A 16,475-nucleotide genomic window follows, 5' to 3' on the forward strand; every position below is an offset into this window, starting at 1 on the left:
AAAAGCATGACAGGACTTCTTAAATATGAGATCTGGGGTCAGAGAGACCTCAGATCACATGTTTACACTAAAATGCAATAAAAAGGATTTCTCTTTAAGAGCACTGAGAGGAAGCGACACCAAATGTCACTTCCGCCAGTCAATGCTATGGAGCCGAGCAGAGGCCATCTTCCCCTCACTCGGCTCCATGCCAAACACTAATGCAGTCACAGCATCCATGGACTGGTAAAATGTAATGCATTGCATTTTTGGTGTTGGATTTAGATACCCTTTCGTTTTATGAACGATCTCAACAAACATGAGATAAGAGGTTTCATACAGTGCCCCACTTTCCCTATAGAAACATCTCCAGCACATACAAACCTATTTTTATTGAACATGGACATAAAACATGCACTTACTCCTCTCCTTCACTCGCGTTTCCAGTTTCCTTGTCATCGGACTGAGATGTTTCAGAACTCTTCTGCTTTCTGTTCGGATCGTTCTCCAGCAGTGGGAGAGAAAATTCAATTCCTAAAACAAAAAATTGCACAGATTACAAAAAGGTAAAGAAAAAAAAAAAAAAGAAAAAAAAAAACCACACAATAGTCAGCTGCCTCCACTGTTTTTGAAAGGTCCCCTTTCCCACTCCCAGGAGATGAGCTGAGGCCCGATCTCCCAGGAATTCGGCACCCCTCCTCCTACCGCTGCACCTAATAGAAAGTGCAGAGTGCTTCGCGCAGGCGCAGTAGGGAACGGCGGCGGCACCCGGGAGTCGATCCGAAGATTGGCTGGGGTGCCGACATCACGGGCTCCCTGGACAGCTAAGTGCCCTAATATTAAAAGTCAGCAGCTACAGTATTTGTAGCTGCCGACTTATTTTTCTGCACACAGGCTGGACCTCCTCTAACTTTACAGAGAATACCCAAGCATGTGCAAGGAAAAAATAATAATTTTCTTGCACATGATTGGATGATGGAAGTCAACAGAGCATCATTTTCTGGGTAAAATTCCTATTGCAAAGTGCACATCCAATTTTTAATTTTTATTTTTTATTTTATTTTTTAAGTAAATCAACCCCGGTCACCTGGGCTGACCATACATTTTTTTCCTTTGGATTTACCAAAACAATATAATACATAGGTTAGACCTAAACACTTTCAATGCAATTAGGCAGGCCCTTGCACTACATAGTTGAAGGTAAATAAAGGAAATCGAGTTCAACTTTCATTAAATTTACCTTCATTCTTCATTGCTTCTCTTAAGCCTCGTGTGGTTGGAGACATGACCGCTGTAATGACATCACTTCCTGCAATACCGACTGCCCTGAACAGTACGGTGAATTGATACGTACACACATAGAAGTATGGGCACAGCTTTGCCCTAACCAAATTGTACAAAGATGTGAAGCTTAGAGACCTGCATTGGGTAAGAGAAAGAAAAAAAATAAAAAAATAAATAAGTTTACCTTTAGTGAAAAGTAGTCTTACCCTAAACTTGTGACGGCATGCCCAGTTATCCACTACCGTTTTCTCAATTAGCCATAAAAAATAAAATAAATAGTGACAAAAGTGAAATTATAAAAAGTAGTCAAAATTCTGCAACGGTCAAGTGTCACTAAGATCTCTTTTTTTTTTTCTTTAACAACAAACATGTTATACTTACCTGCTCTGTTGCAGTGGATTTGCACATAGCAGCCCAGATTCTCTGCTTCTGCCCCCTCCCCCTGTCGTATGCTCCCATAGTAAGCCACTTGCTATGGGGGCACCCAAGACAAGCCACAGCTCCCCGTGTCCATTCAGACATGGAACCCCCGGTTCTGCCCCACCCCTCTCTCTCCTGAATGGATAACTGACCGATTGCCAGCAGCGGGCACCACTGCTGTGCCTCAGCCAATCAAGAGGGAGAGTCCCGGATGTAGTAGCTACATTAGTTTATATTTTTCAGGCCAAGAACATTTTCCCCACCAATTACAGAAAACACTTGTTGATCTTGCCAGTAATGCCATCTTGTCTTCTGTAAAAGTACCAATTTTCCATCCCCATGTAATGGAGATAAATAGGAAAAGACCCATTTGTGATCCAAATTCAGGAGAACAGCCTAAGGTGACAACCATAGCTCCCTTCAGATGCAGTGGAGACATAGGCATAGCTTCCCAAGGACAGAAAGTGTGTTATTTGCAGGGCAACCATGTGAAAAAAAGCCTGAATAAAAGAAAACTACTGCAGCCACATTAGTAAGCTGCAATATATTACAAAGAGAAGTATGGACATAAAAATCAAAAAACTAAAACAAACACGACATTTATACTCACCTAGGCGGATGCCAGCTCTGTAATGAGAACTAAGCAAGTAAACACCGCTGATTGCCCAGTTCTTCCCCTCTGCCCTGAGCAGACGGGGAGGACTAGGACTGTCAGTCATCGGCTGTCTGCTCTGTCACTCCAACGCCCACTGGAGCACTGGGTTGTGGAGGGAGCAGAAGGGGCTGGCTCAAGCTCTCAACGGATCATCAAGAGGCTGAGCCAGGTGCCTGGTTCAGGCTTCTGGGTGAATCCCGATCATCTGGTTGGGATCTTTGCTGAGCCTAGACCAGCTAAGTGATGACAGCCAATGTTATGGATTGTTTAATACTTTGATTAAATGACTATTTTCTATTATGTCAAGATATATGCTGAATCTCCTTACTCAAAATGCTTCACCTAGAGACCCCCCCTCCCATCGGAGTGAGTCCAGGAGTCCACAAGCCATCAGCAGAAAACCTGGATGAAACTGGCCAGGACACCTTAGATAAGGGTCCTCCAATTTGACAGCACAGAATATGCCTGAGATGATGCTTTTGCAAACAATGAGTCATCTCTTACTATAAAGGGGGCTATATGCCCAGAGCAATAAAGGAATCTTTTCACTGAACAGTGTGTGTCAGCGTACTCCTTCTAAACATACATGCATGCATGGACATTTGAATTAGACCAGGTGCAGATAACTTGGCCAGACATTTGTCAGGGATCCAAAACACCAACAGTGGGCTGTAGCCCACTGTCAGCTGAAATGGGTCACAGGAGCGCAGAATGAAAATCTACAAATCAGCAATTCTACATTATCAGTTGTGACAGGTGCATCTTAGACACATGGGAGAGCACACCATGTATAGCCCCAGCTTAATTTCTACTCAAAGATTTGTGACTATGCTCTGTAGGTAGAGTCTGTAGATAGTGTAGTTGCACACATATAGGAAGAAACTGTCAAGATAAAACCGGTGTTTTACACTCATCGTATGGTTTTTAAAAATCGATTGCCACTAACATTAAATAAGGCCGCTTGATTCTTTTTCACCCCTCATTTTGGGTTTACAAACACTTTGTTTTTACAAAGTAGGCAACATTTCATTTGCCAGCTATAAAAAGGAAGGGATATAATGCAAAAGTAAAACACTTTAGAATGTGCTGTTGATGTAAGAAAACATTTGCCGTCCAAGAAAACCCGCTTCTATCCAGTCCAGATCAATCTGGGAGGCTCTGGCAGCATGAATTATATTCTAGCATACGGAATGAGCAGTAATACAAATCCTGTCTTCCATTGCATTTCTGCCCTTATTTGTAAAATGACTGGAAGAAATATAGGAAGAAACTAGCAAGCACAACTAGAAGGTGAAATACTAAAACATGAAATTGTTAGGTGTACCATTCGCTCATTAACACCTGCTGCAGAGATTCATCTTGAGACCAAGGACTGTTCTTTCCAGTCATTTTGCGATCTGCTCCAATTCTGGGGAAGAGAGGTATCCAGGGTAAGGAGGGATGAAGCCAGTACACCAGAGCTTGCTGAAAAGCACATCGGAGTTCAGTGCACTGCTTTGGCTCCTAAAGAAGAAAACACAAAAGAACGTAGCATGGTTACAGGTACAACGTGTCCAATCTAGTTACCTAATTGTTTAAAGTCCTGTCGATTATTTGGGGGCTTAGTAGCTGTTGTCCAAATACTTTCATATATTAAAGGGGAATTGTAGCATGCTTTTGCATGTGAAAGATCAATTTAAGTAAACCACGTGCATTTTTCAAGTATTAAACGCATTGTATCTACTCTAATTACCTGTATACATAGGGCAGCTTTCATAAGAAAAAATAAAAAAAGCATATTAAAAACAGGTCTGAACTATAAAATAGTTACCTTTGACAAATGATTTATTATCAGATTAGGAAATTCTAGACCTATTTGACAATATTCATATCCAAGACAAAAGTAATACATACAATCAAGCAATATCCAATGAAACAATTGGTTAACACGTGGATTGGAATTTGTGGCCATTGGAAAAGAGTACTGAGCAGTCTAAAAGGACTAAAATGTACCTTCAAAAGTAAGCAATATCAAATGCAGATGTCTAGCCTGAGTTTCTCCGATAAGTAACAGGCATAAGAAAGTAGCTGTAACATCAATATGCATAGTCTGGGTCTGATCCATTTATAACCTCCAGGACACTTCGGGGTTTATTTATAAAGGCTACTTTCGCACTGATCCGCCGCATTGCATATGCATTTTGAGGCCATTTTACTGCGTTTGCACTTTTTAAAAAAAGGACATGCAACTCAAAAACTGCACCAAAAACACACCACACATGCGTTTTTTACCACATTTTCCATTGCTTTCAATGGGGAGGTACTTTTTTGTTTTGTTTTTTTAAACCCAAACATGCTTCAAAAATGCGCACCACCCTAGTGTGAACACAAACCTAGGATTTAAAATGGAAGCATATTTCTTGAGCTTTTTAGGTGCGCAAAAGCTCTTCAAAAACTCCTCAGTGTGAAAGCAGCAGGAAACTGGAGTGTGCAAAATCTGGTGCAACTCTGCATAGAAACCAACTTCCATGTTTTATTGTCAATGCTTAATTGAGCAAGCTGAAGTTAGAAGCCGATTGGCTACCATGTACAGCTGCACCAGATTCTCAGTGCTCCAGTTTTAGTGAATATACCCCTTAACCAACATTCACGTAGGGCCGTTTTGACATGTTAAATCGTCACATATTGTCGGCAATGGCATTGTCTGAATCGGTGCAGCGCTGACTTTGCAGCGATGCACCGATTCTCAAAAGGTAGTTCCTGAACTACTTTTGGCAACTTCGGGGACAATTTCAATAGATATCTGTGCAGGAACCCGCACAGATGTCTCTGAAATTGTTACTGAAGTCAGACTGAAATGCAGGTTTGAAATTGTGCCAGTTCAGCTGAACTCGCACAATTTCAAACCTGCCTTCAGTGTTAACCCAGTCTTAAGCCTCGTACACACGGTACGATTGTTGGCCAACAGAGCGTTTGATTTTTATCAAAAGGGCGTGTGCCAGGATCGTCTTGCATACTAATGTTACACAAATTTTCGTGCCAAAAACACGAACGTAGTGACATACTATGGGGAATTTCAGCTCTTGAGCACCACCCTTTGGGCCTCTTTAATTTTGTGTTTGGTGAGCATTGATTCTGAGCATGCGTGTTTTTACTTTTGACTATTGTGTGGCGGATTTGTGTACTGACCGTACGAAAATCTGACGTCAAACCATTGTCCGCTGAAAATTAACTAGCCTGTCATCCAACATTTGTTGGTGGAAAATTGGACAACAATTGTCAAAAGGAGCGTACTAACGGAAGGATTGTAGGACAACAGTCTGTCAACAGACAATCCCCTGCCAACAATCGAACCGTGTGTACGAGGCTTATATGTCAATTTTGCCATAGGCTGGCAATACATTATATAATTTTCTCATTCAATTTCCTTTGGAATTACCTTCAACTATGTAGTACAAAAGGAGAAAAATTCTTCATCCGCACAAGCGAGGTGGATGGAGGAATCCTCTCTTCTCTACTGTACTAACTTATGATAGTGAATACGCCTCTAATGCCAGAATACACTGATCAGGCTGCAGGTGCTGATTGAAAGTTTTCCAACATTCCTGTTCGTTCGAGAGAAGTCAATTATTAGATCGGCTTCTGTTAAGCAGGATCGGGCATAGGTGGATTGAAATTCGGACGGTCCCCGCTGAATCAGCGGAATTTCAATCCCTCTACGGTCAGCCAGGGGAGATCTGCTTCGAGTCAGTGGCAACCTACAGAGAAACAAGCATTTTCCAGCTGTACGGTTATCAAATGGATCAGTCTATGGTCATCTTCTCTCAATAGGGGCAGTCATCTAGCGAATAGCAACTCATTCTGCCACATAATAGTTGGCATAGCTTACCCCCAACAGCCTTAAAAGGCATATTAGGAGCTTTTTGTGCTTTAAAGGTAATCGGCAATTACAAACTAAGAAAGCAGAGTGGCCACAAACCCGGCGGGAAATCAAATGTATCCATGTTCAAAAGTCCAAGTACTATGGTGTTTGTGGGGTTCTAAGCTAAGAGCTACTGAAGAGAATTCCCTCTACATTTAGGCAATCTCTAAAAAAAACTTTTCAGGAGAAGCCTATTCTGCCTGTACTTTTATATTCTCCATCAGCTCATCCTCCAGTTTATACCTTACAGTATGTATCAGTTGACCCTCCCCTTTAGATTGTATTCTCGAATGGAGCACAGCTCCCCGATTCCTCCTGTATTGAAACTGTACCGTCTGCCCTCAGGTTGTAAAGTGCCACGCAAACTTTTGGCACTATATAAATTCGGAATAATAATAATAATAATAATAATAATAATAATAATAATGTTTGGGGAGATAGGTAGGCAACAGCTGCTGGAAAGACAGGAGGAGAAAAGGATAAAAAATAATTACTGCTATTGTTTGAGGCAGGCTGACTGGTGTGGCTCGACAATGTAGAACTAGGCCCTGAGCTTCTTCCTGAGCTTTTAACTGATCGGTCCAGGAAAACGGGTGGGAAGAGGTAAATAAAAGACGTGTCTTGAGACTCCAGTCTGCTGGGTAAGTCACCGACCCCTTTGCTGGTTCAATGGCTGTGAGTGGCTTCTCTGGAGACTGATACAGGGAAGAGGAGAGGGAATAAAAATATAGAAAATTATTACTACACATGTAACAGATTTTACAATACTACTCAAAAAGCTGTAACAACATCCTTAGTTGAATTAAATATATGGAAGACAAACCAAGTAAGATTCACAATGCAAGATCCGAATTCCACAAAAAAAAAAAAAAAAAAAAAAAAAAGAAGGATCAACCTTCAAATGATTAGTTAAAATTTGAGCAAATGGTGAAATCAATTGGGAACATCGGTAGTAAGTCCTACATTATCTGCTTCAAATGTCCATTTAAAGAGACAACAGCACTAGATCAGAACAATATTGTAGGATAAGATCACTTTTAGGAGTATGTTACACCCACATTGAGGGCGTAACATGCTCCTATACACCCACCTCCGGCCACCAGCCCTCTCTGTACCCTGACAGCAGGAGGATGTTCTTCTCCCCACATCCAATGTCACAATTTGAAAACAGCACGGCTAAAAATGAATGAACTACTAGTAATGGCCACTGCAGCATGCAGTTCTCAATGAACTGTGAGAGTGCTGGTGAGCCCTCTCATAGTTCATTAATACTGTCTGCACAGGAGGTACGGGCAGACAGCTGACAGAGTCTGAAGGATCCTGGCAGTGCAGCCACAATCTGCTGATCATGGGTGCAGTGTCTAAAGTGGTTGTAAATCCTCTCCTATACCCAGTGAAGTGAACAGCCTCAGATGATACAGAGATGAAACAAATCTCCCTACATAAGTTTTACTTGTATATCTGCTGTATTTCTCTTTCTACACTCTTTAGAAAGTGCACATCATGCTAGAAATCGTTTTACCGCTTCCAGCATCAGATATAGGATAGATAGATAGATAGATAGATATAGAGATTATATATCTATCTATCTCCTGTTATAGTCCGCCTTGTTGTGCTCTTACTTTTTCTAGTTAACGTTATATGGGACGAGGTACCCCCTTAGCTTAAATTCTATATTTTGGATATAGAGACATATACAAACATATTTATATATTACACATATATAATAGATAGAGATTTTAACCTGCAAATGATGATGATGTGCATTCATCTTTTAAAAAAACTTAGATATTACAATATTATGCATGGGCCGAAACTCAGCTGATTCAGGGGGGGGGGGGGGAATCCCAGTATCATTATCACTTGTGTTGATGCGGAGATCAAATTGAGTGTAAAACCAGTGTTTACCTAAAGTTGTTTTGGACAGAGAGGGAAGGGTCAGGAACCCTGGGAGGTTTATATTTCTGTGTAGCTGCTACAGAGATCCAGTTTGTTTGCCCTTGGAATCTGTCACCAAGACTAAAAATAAGAGGAACGTCTAAACTTTGAATGTTGTTCACCAGAACAGAAATAGAAAAAGTTATCTTGAGGACACTTGTTTACGTGCCAGCCAGCAGTCTAAGTAGGAATATCCCTTCAGCTCCTGTTGAGCTTACAGGACAAGAAATTTCTCTAATAGAATAAGGATAACAAAAAAAAAAAAATAAAACTACTGATGAGGTCTTATGTTTGCAATAGTATAGTATTTAGAAGGAGCCTCTCAAAAAGTCCAATTTTTACGGAGGATCTTCATAGATTTGTGATATTTACCTCACTCTTTGTGGTATTAATGGGTTCAGGTTCAAGGCCGTCTTCCCAAAGTACATCTTCTACCTTATGAAACTGAAATGAAACAAACCCTGATTAATTTCTGTAAAGACATACATTGCAAAAAACATTTTGTCCATAAAAGTAGGTCATATAACTTGTGTGCTTTTCTGGATATAGATTATAAGGATCTGTTCTTTTAACAGCCAGTGGAATCCTTCAGAAGAGAACATTTCAAACACTTTGAATAAAACCTGACGCTGGGGAGGTACTATGGCTGCCGCTGCTGAAATAAGCTCCTTCCGAAACTGCTGTGTATCCAGCTATCATGTTGATCCTCTGGATGCAACCTGGAACAGACCAATCCCCTCCCTTCTTGCCCCCCTCCCACACCTTTGTGGTCTTGTGCATGGACTGTTCCAGACGTTATCAGGTCCATAGACCGGCTCTGGATGGGCAGCAGGAACAATGCACCTCTTGACATGGGAGAGTGCGGTTTTCCAGAGGATAGAAGTATCAGGCAAGTACAGACTTTTGGTGCACCACTAGACAGAACAAGCAGTTAACCCATGCAGTGTTGACAGCCCGACTTCATGGAAGAACTTTTTTTTTATGGCGTTCTGATTTGATAAGTTCACCTTTAATAACATGTTACTAAAGCACTTGTCTGCACACCGACCTGATCCCCCATTGTGATAGCAAGTAGGGGATCCTCTCCCCACACCTACTGTCACAATTCAAAAACAGTGTGGCAGCGGGGCTCCAGTATCTGGTTAAAGCAGAGGTTCACACAAAGTGAACTTGCGCTTTTCGGACCCCCCCAGTGTCACATTTGGCACCTTTCAGGGGGGGGGTGGGGGTGAAGATACCCGTACAATACAGGTATCTGCACCCACTTCTGGGAATAGACTCCCTCTTGACATGGGAGCATGTCCCATCGCGTCACCCCCCCCGCTATGTTCTGGGAAACACACAGGTCCCAGCACACAGCGGGGACCAGTGAGGATGCAGAGCGCGACTCGCGCATGTGCAGTAGGGAACCGGGAAGTGAGGCCGCAACGCTTCACTTACTGATTTCCTCACTGGGGATGGCAGTGGGGGCAGCCGAGATACTAGTGATTGCTCGGCTTTGGCTGCCAACATCGCAGGCACCCTGGACAGGTAAGTCTCCATTTATTAAAAGTCAACAGCTGCAGTATTTGTAGCTGCTGGCTTTTAATATATTTTTTGAGTGGACCCCTGCTTTAAGGCTTGTAGGAGTTTATTCTCCTCCGATTGTTCTGTGAGCATGCAGAGCCCCTGACCCTCCGTTTGGACAGGGCTGATTTGCCCCATGTTGATCACATGCACTCTCAAGGAAAAAAAAAAAAAAAAAATGAAGCTAACAATACACACCAAACTGAGCATGTGCAGAGTGCCCCAAGCCTCTGTTCTATCAGTAGATGGATTTGGGACAGTGAAAGAAGGGGATGATCAGAGAAGACGGGATCAAACAGCCTTTTTACACAATGTGGAGGATTGACCCCTTAGTTTGCACAGTGAGTATAATAAGCATGCGTTACTGTATATACACAGACTGATTTTTCTGTGTTGAAGGCCTTTGCGCTATTAAGAGTAAATAAAAGGGAACTAAATACGTGTATAGAAGTGTGAATGTCATCACAAGTGCTGCAAAATGAAGGCGTTCACGACACCAAGGAAAAGTATATGTGTAAAATTTTGCACAAAAAAGTGTAATAACTAGTTAATAACTAGAAGTAGGGGCTATTAGGTGAATAACTGAAGTGATAACACTGAGAAGAGATATATAAAGGATGGAAAAATCAAATAAAATCAATAAAAATACGCTTACCAATTGATTTATTTTTTTCTCAGCTTTATCACGTCTTCAATTATTCACCCAATAGCCCCTACTTCCTTAGGCATTTTATTATTTACGTTATTTCACTTTTGCGCAAAATTTTAGATGGATTTTACTGTTGTGAGTTTAGCAATACCTTTAACCACTGGGCACTTAAACCCCCTTCCTAACCAGACCAGTTTTCAGCTTTCGGTGCTCTCACACTTTGAACAACAATTACTCAGTGTCGTGCAACACTGTACCCATATGAAATGTTTGTCCTTTTTTCAAACAAATAGAGCTTTCTTTTGGTGGCATTGAATCACCGCTGGGTTTTTTATTTTTTTGCACTATTAAAAAAAAAAAAAAAAAAAAAAAAAAAAAAGAAGACTAAAAACTTGAAAAAAAAAATGTGTTTGTAAAAATGTATTGCAGACTATTGGCAGAGCACTGTCACAGAGCAGCGCTGTGGACACTACACATCCAGCCCACAGCGCTGCTGCCATCTCTCCCCCTCTCACTGTACCGATATGTTTGTTTACAAGTGATCGCTCCATCATTTGACGGAGCAATCACGTGGTAAACGGCCTCTACCAGCGGCCATTTATCACAATCACACTTCCAGACCCATCGGTCACAGATGCTTGCGGGAGCGCATTAGAGCAATATTCTGGGAGGACGTCCATGGACGCCCCTCCCTCATATAACATGACCGCGATGTAGCCGTCTTTGGGCTATGGCCCGGTCGGCAAGTGGTTAAAGAATAACTTTTTTAGTTTTGGATAGAGTGTTGAGGGATGAGACTGCCCAGTTAGGGAGATTCATCATTTTTGTCCTAGTCAACATTATCACAAAGCGAAAGAAAAAGCCCAATTTCTGTGTTGTCATCAGAACAGGGATGGAGCGGGAATCTTCCAATGGGGACACTAGTTCTGGTGAGGGGCAAGGATTTCCTCTCACTTCCTGTTTGGCTATGGGCCAGCAAGTGAATGTCTCTCCAATGGGGACACAGATAGCAAAAAAAAAAAAAAAAAAAAAAAAAGGACAGGGGTTATAACCCCACTTACTATATCCAAAATGGGGGGAAACAAGTTTGTCCTTTAGTTCTCCTGTAAAGCCTGGATCCATAGGATAAAATCTAATGTCAGCCCTGAGCTTCTATTACTTCTCTTAATGGCAAGACAGTATAAAGGGAAATGATGAGATGGGGGTTGGGATCTACACACAGCAGCTGCCGATCAGATCGGGGACATAGACCGTGGCGATGTACACACAGCTGTCACCTGACCCCTCCCCCAAACCATCTGCTCCTTCACATCAACAAGCACAATAAATAGTGACGTGGCGCTCTGCCATTGGCTGACATTTGCCGGGAAATTATAAAGAGCCGATTAACCCGTAGTGTCCCCGGACTGACCTGGACGGGCTCCGGGTTCTCCTTCTCCACAGCCGGCACCACGAAGTCACACTCCACCAGGCTGGCCGCTCTCCTCTTCGCCTCAACCGTGTTCTCCAGACTGGCGAACGGGTTCCTCCTCTTCACCGCCGCCCCCCCGCTCCGCTGTGTGCCCGGGGAGAACGGCCGGACCCCGGGCACCCGCCTGGCCACCTCCCCCGGGGAGAACAGCGCCGTCCGCGGGCATGCCTCACTACGGCTTCTCCTCCGGCTCAGCCGCAGGATCTCGGCCGGTTTCTTGAAGCTGGGGGAATAACCGGGGAGAAGCTCAGACATGGCGGACACTGACCGAGGACTCCGCACCGACTGACCACCCGGACTTCCGAATGTGGCGCGCTTTCCCCGGTTCCTCCCCCTTCGCCATTCACACCCACTCACCGCTAGAGGCCGCCCAAACTCCACCTACGGGTCCGCCCCTTCTCCATTCACAGCCACCCACCGCTAGAGGCCGCCTACGGGCCCGCCCCTTGGCCATTCACAACCACTAGCCGCTAGAGGCCGTCCAAACTCCGCCTACGGGTCCGCCCCTTCTCCATTCACAATCACTCACCGCTAGGGGGCCGCTTAAGCTCGACAGCTGTGAGAGAGCCAGCAGTCACCAATAGAGGCCGCCCAAATCCGCTGTGACAGCAGTATCAGTTGTGGGTAAAGACTTTCCATCTTCCGTCCACACCATACGTCACCAACAGAGGCCGCTGTAACACGTCTAGACGGCTAGAAGTCACCCACGTTCGGTCCACTGTGCCCTTCATTTCAGCTGATGGGTAATTAGGGTAGTGCCGTCTGTTTCAGCCAGTGTTGCCAACCTACCAGATTGAAATCTACCGACACCACACCCAAAATTTACTGGCACAGCCAAGTTTTTACTGGCATTTCCAAAAGTTATAAAAATAAAAGTTTTAAGTGCAAATTTCAGTATTTCTTCTACAAAGAAGTACAATATACAATCTGCAATGTGATTTAACCACTCCAATACCGGGCACCTTGTACACCTTCCTGCTCAGGCCAATTTCCAGCGCTGTCGCACTTTGACTGACAATTGCGCGGTCATGTTACACTGTACCCAAAGTTTTCATCATTTTGTTCCCACAGATAGAGCTTTCCCTTGGTGGTATTTGATCACCTCTGCGATATTTATTTTTTGCGCAACAAATAAAAGACCGAAAATTTCGGAAAAGAAATACGTTTTTATTTGTTTCTGTTAAATTCTTTTGTAAATAAGTCAATTTTCTTCTTCAATGATGGCACTGATGAGGTGGCACTGATGAGGTGGCACTCATAAGAGGCACTGATGGGTACTTATGAGTGGCACTGATGGGTACTTATGGGTGGCACGGATGGGCACTGCTGGGCATCACTGATTTTCTTTGTTCCATAATGGTGCTGGTCAGTGCCTGGCATATACTGGGCATATGTTGGCACATGTGGATGGCCATGGGGGATGTACCTGGCCATCCACATGTTAGGAGCTTCCCTGGTGGTCCAGTGTGGGCAGCCGAGGGGGGGGGGGGGGCTGCGCTGATAAACAATCAGGAGAGCCACCAATCGGCTCTCCGCTACTCATGTCTGTCAGACGCGAGTGAGGAAAAGCCAATCAACGGCTCTTCTGGTTTCCATCATGATCAGCCATGATTGGACACGACTGATCACGTGGTAAAGAGCCCCGTCTAGGCTTTTTACCGAGATTGGTGTAGTGGTGTGTCAGACGGACACACTGCACCACTGATCGCCGCAATGCGCGCCCCCCACGGGCGTGCAACGGCTGTTATCCTGCTGGGCGTCATATGACGCCCAGTCAGGATAACTGAACCACCACCTGGCTGTCATTCTGCTATAGGCTGGACGGGAAGTGTTAAGGTAGATATTAGAGCACAAAAACATATTTCTTGGTCTTGGCTAGGTGTCACAGCCGTATTTTTTACTGGCAGCTTTTTCCTGTCACTGGCATTTACTGACAGGAGAAAAGTGCCTGTTTATTTACTGGCGGCCAGTAAAAATACTGACGGTTGGCAACAGTGGTTTCAGGTGATGGGCATTATCGTAAGTACCCTTCTTTCAGCTGATGAATAATTACAGTAGTGCCCTCTGTTTCAGTTGACGGGTAATTACAGTAGTGTCCCCATGTCAATTTGACAAGGCATATTCCTAAAGCTTACCATACATGTTACCATCTGATCTCCATTAGATCTGCTAGCAATTATGTCATGTGAGGGCCTGCCTATTGGATACAGTTTGAATGTATAGTTCATGCGGGCACTCATGTTACATAATTGTGGTAAATGTAAAGTTGATTGTATGGAAAAGCTAGAAATAGGCTGTATCAGATGCAGTTTTCTGGCTGTCCACTAGATGGCTCTGGTCTCATTATAGTAAGGGAAACGAAAATATTAGTCTTTATGTACACTAACTTACGCTGGCAGCACCTAAACCTTCCTCTCCAGAGCATGGAGGTATTGCGTTCAGGATAGGAACGTTTTGACCACCGGCCACAGTAAAATGGAAAACATGCCCAAAACGTGTTTGGATTTTGCCATGTTTGTGTTTTCCTGCAGTAATTGTAGGCCAGTGTACGAGAAGCCTTAGAAGTCAGTGATGGCTCCTTTTTAGCAAAGTTCCTCCTTAGTGATGTAGTGAATGTTGTGAAAAACTGCCTGGCACCCCGCTTAGCTGCTTCCACCAAACTATGCCTCCTGCCCTCCAAACCCTTCCAGCACATGAAGTGCTAATACCAGCCCTTTATCCCAAGCAGCGTAAACTGCACGGGCAGGCAAATTGGCGTACAGGTACGTCCATTTGAAATTGCCACCCTGCCATCGTTTGTGCACCTCCGGCAGCACGCGTGTGTGCCAGTCGGGACCCCCGTGAGTCCGGTCGCGGGTCCTGCGGACTCGATCACCGCGGGGGTATCCGCGATCGTCTCACGGGGAGGCTGAACAGGGAGATGCGGAAGTAAACAGCATCTCCCCGTTTTGCCTAGCAACAAGTGACACTGATCTCTGCTCCCTGTGATTGGAGCAGAGATCAGTGTTCACTAACACTCAGCCACGCCCCCTCCCACAGTTAGTAACACACCCCTAGGACACACTTAACCCCTACACTGCCACCCCCTGGTTAACCCCTTCACCGCCAGTGTCATTTACACAGGAAGCAGTACATTTGTATAGCACTGATTGCTGTATAAATGACAATGGTCCCAAAAATGTTTAAAAAATGTCCGATGTGTCCGCCATAATGTAGCAGTCACAATAAAAATCGCTGATCACCGCCATTACTAGTAAAAAAAAATTATTAATAAAAATGCCATAAAACTATCCCCTATGTTGTAAACGCTATAAATTTTCTGCAAACCAATCAATCACTTATTGCGATTTTTTTTACCAGAAATATGTAGAAGAATACGGCCTAAACTGAGGAAAAAAAATGTTTTTTTTATATATTTTTGGGGGCTATTTATTATAGCAAAAAGTAAAAAATAATGATTTTTTTTCAAAATTGTCACTCTTTTTTTGTTTATAGCGCAAAAAATAAAAACCGCAGGGGTGATCAAATACCACCAAAAGAAAGCTCTATTTGTGGGGAAAAAAGCACTTCAATTTTGTTTGGGAGCCACGTCGCACGACCGCGCAATTGTCAGTTAAAGCGACGCAGTGCCGAATTGCAAAAAGTGGTCTGGTCTTAAGCCAGCAAAATGGTGCGGTCTGAAAGTAGTTAAACAGTAAGCAAATTAACAACTAGTCACATAGACAAGCCTAGGTGACTCAGGTCAGTGCTGAAAAAGTGAAATTAATTTATCTTCTTAGATTTCTTGAGGGATATTGTTGATAAATATTTTTGTTCCAAGTGGAGGACCCAGTCTGCAGTAGGGCTACCATATTTCCTCTGCCTGTACAAGTGAAAGGATTGGTACTGGACTGTATAGGCACTGAGAAACACAAATGTTTAAAAAAAAATAATAATTTTATTAACAATTTAATTAAAACAAACACAACCACAGACTCAAAACTTTGCAAAATATGAAATGCGTATATGCTTTTAACAATACATAACCCAAACACCAAGTGGTAAATTCCTGAATGGTTAGGATGATGTCCTTGTTAACCGCCAATATACGCCAGCAGAAGGGCTCGTACAGGCAGACTCACGTACCTGTACGTTGCCCTTTAAGAGGTGGGCGCGCACGCCTGTGGCAAGCTCCGTGAGTCGGATCTCAGGTCCCGCAGACTCGATCGCCGCGGGAATACTCACAATCGTCTCACAGGGAGGAAGAATGGGGAGATGCTAATGTAAACAAGCATCTCCCCGTTCTGCCTAGTGACAGTGTCACTGATCGCTGCTCCCTGTGATTGGAGCAGAGATCAGTGATGTGTCACACACAGCCACGCCCCCTCCCACAGTTAGAAAACACCCCTAGGACACACTTTACCCCCACATGGCCACCTAGTGGTTAACCCCTTCACTGCCAGTGTCATTTACACAGGAATCAGTGCATTTGTATAGCACTGCTTGCTGTATAAATGACGATGGTCTCAAAAATGTCCAATGTGTCCACCATAATGTCGCAGTCACGATAAAAATCGCTGATCACGACCTTTAAAAAAAATATATATATTAATAAAAATGCCATAAAACTATC

General features: G+C 43.6%; 1 protein-coding gene across 1 annotated transcript in view; it reads right to left on the reverse strand.

The window, feature by feature from the left end:
* Nucleotides 1-12,204, reverse strand: part of DONSON (DNA replication fork stabilization factor DONSON) — a 32,200-nt gene extending 19,996 nt beyond the window's left edge. Inside the window, exons 1-6 of the mRNA XM_077453232.1 lie at nt 11,804-12,204; nt 8,550-8,621; nt 6,734-6,934; nt 3,663-3,841; nt 1,220-1,398; nt 402-513 (exon numbers count right to left, since the gene is read on the reverse strand). Of these exons, the coding sequence (XP_077309358.1) occupies nt 402-513; nt 1,220-1,398; nt 3,663-3,841; nt 6,734-6,934; nt 8,550-8,621; nt 11,804-12,118 (1,058 nt within the window). The 5' untranslated portion in view covers nt 12,119-12,204. The remainder of the gene's footprint in view (nt 1-401; nt 514-1,219; nt 1,399-3,662; nt 3,842-6,733; nt 6,935-8,549; nt 8,622-11,803) is intronic.
* Nucleotides 12,205-16,475: the final 4,271 nt, after the last annotated feature.

The sequence above is a fragment of the Lithobates pipiens genome, unplaced genomic scaffold, assembly GCF_037356315.1.
Source record: "Lithobates pipiens isolate NorthernLeopardFrog02 unplaced genomic scaffold, aLitPip1_a1.2 Scaffold_23, whole genome shotgun sequence".
Taxonomy (NCBI): domain Eukaryota; kingdom Metazoa; phylum Chordata; class Amphibia; order Anura; family Ranidae; genus Lithobates; species Lithobates pipiens.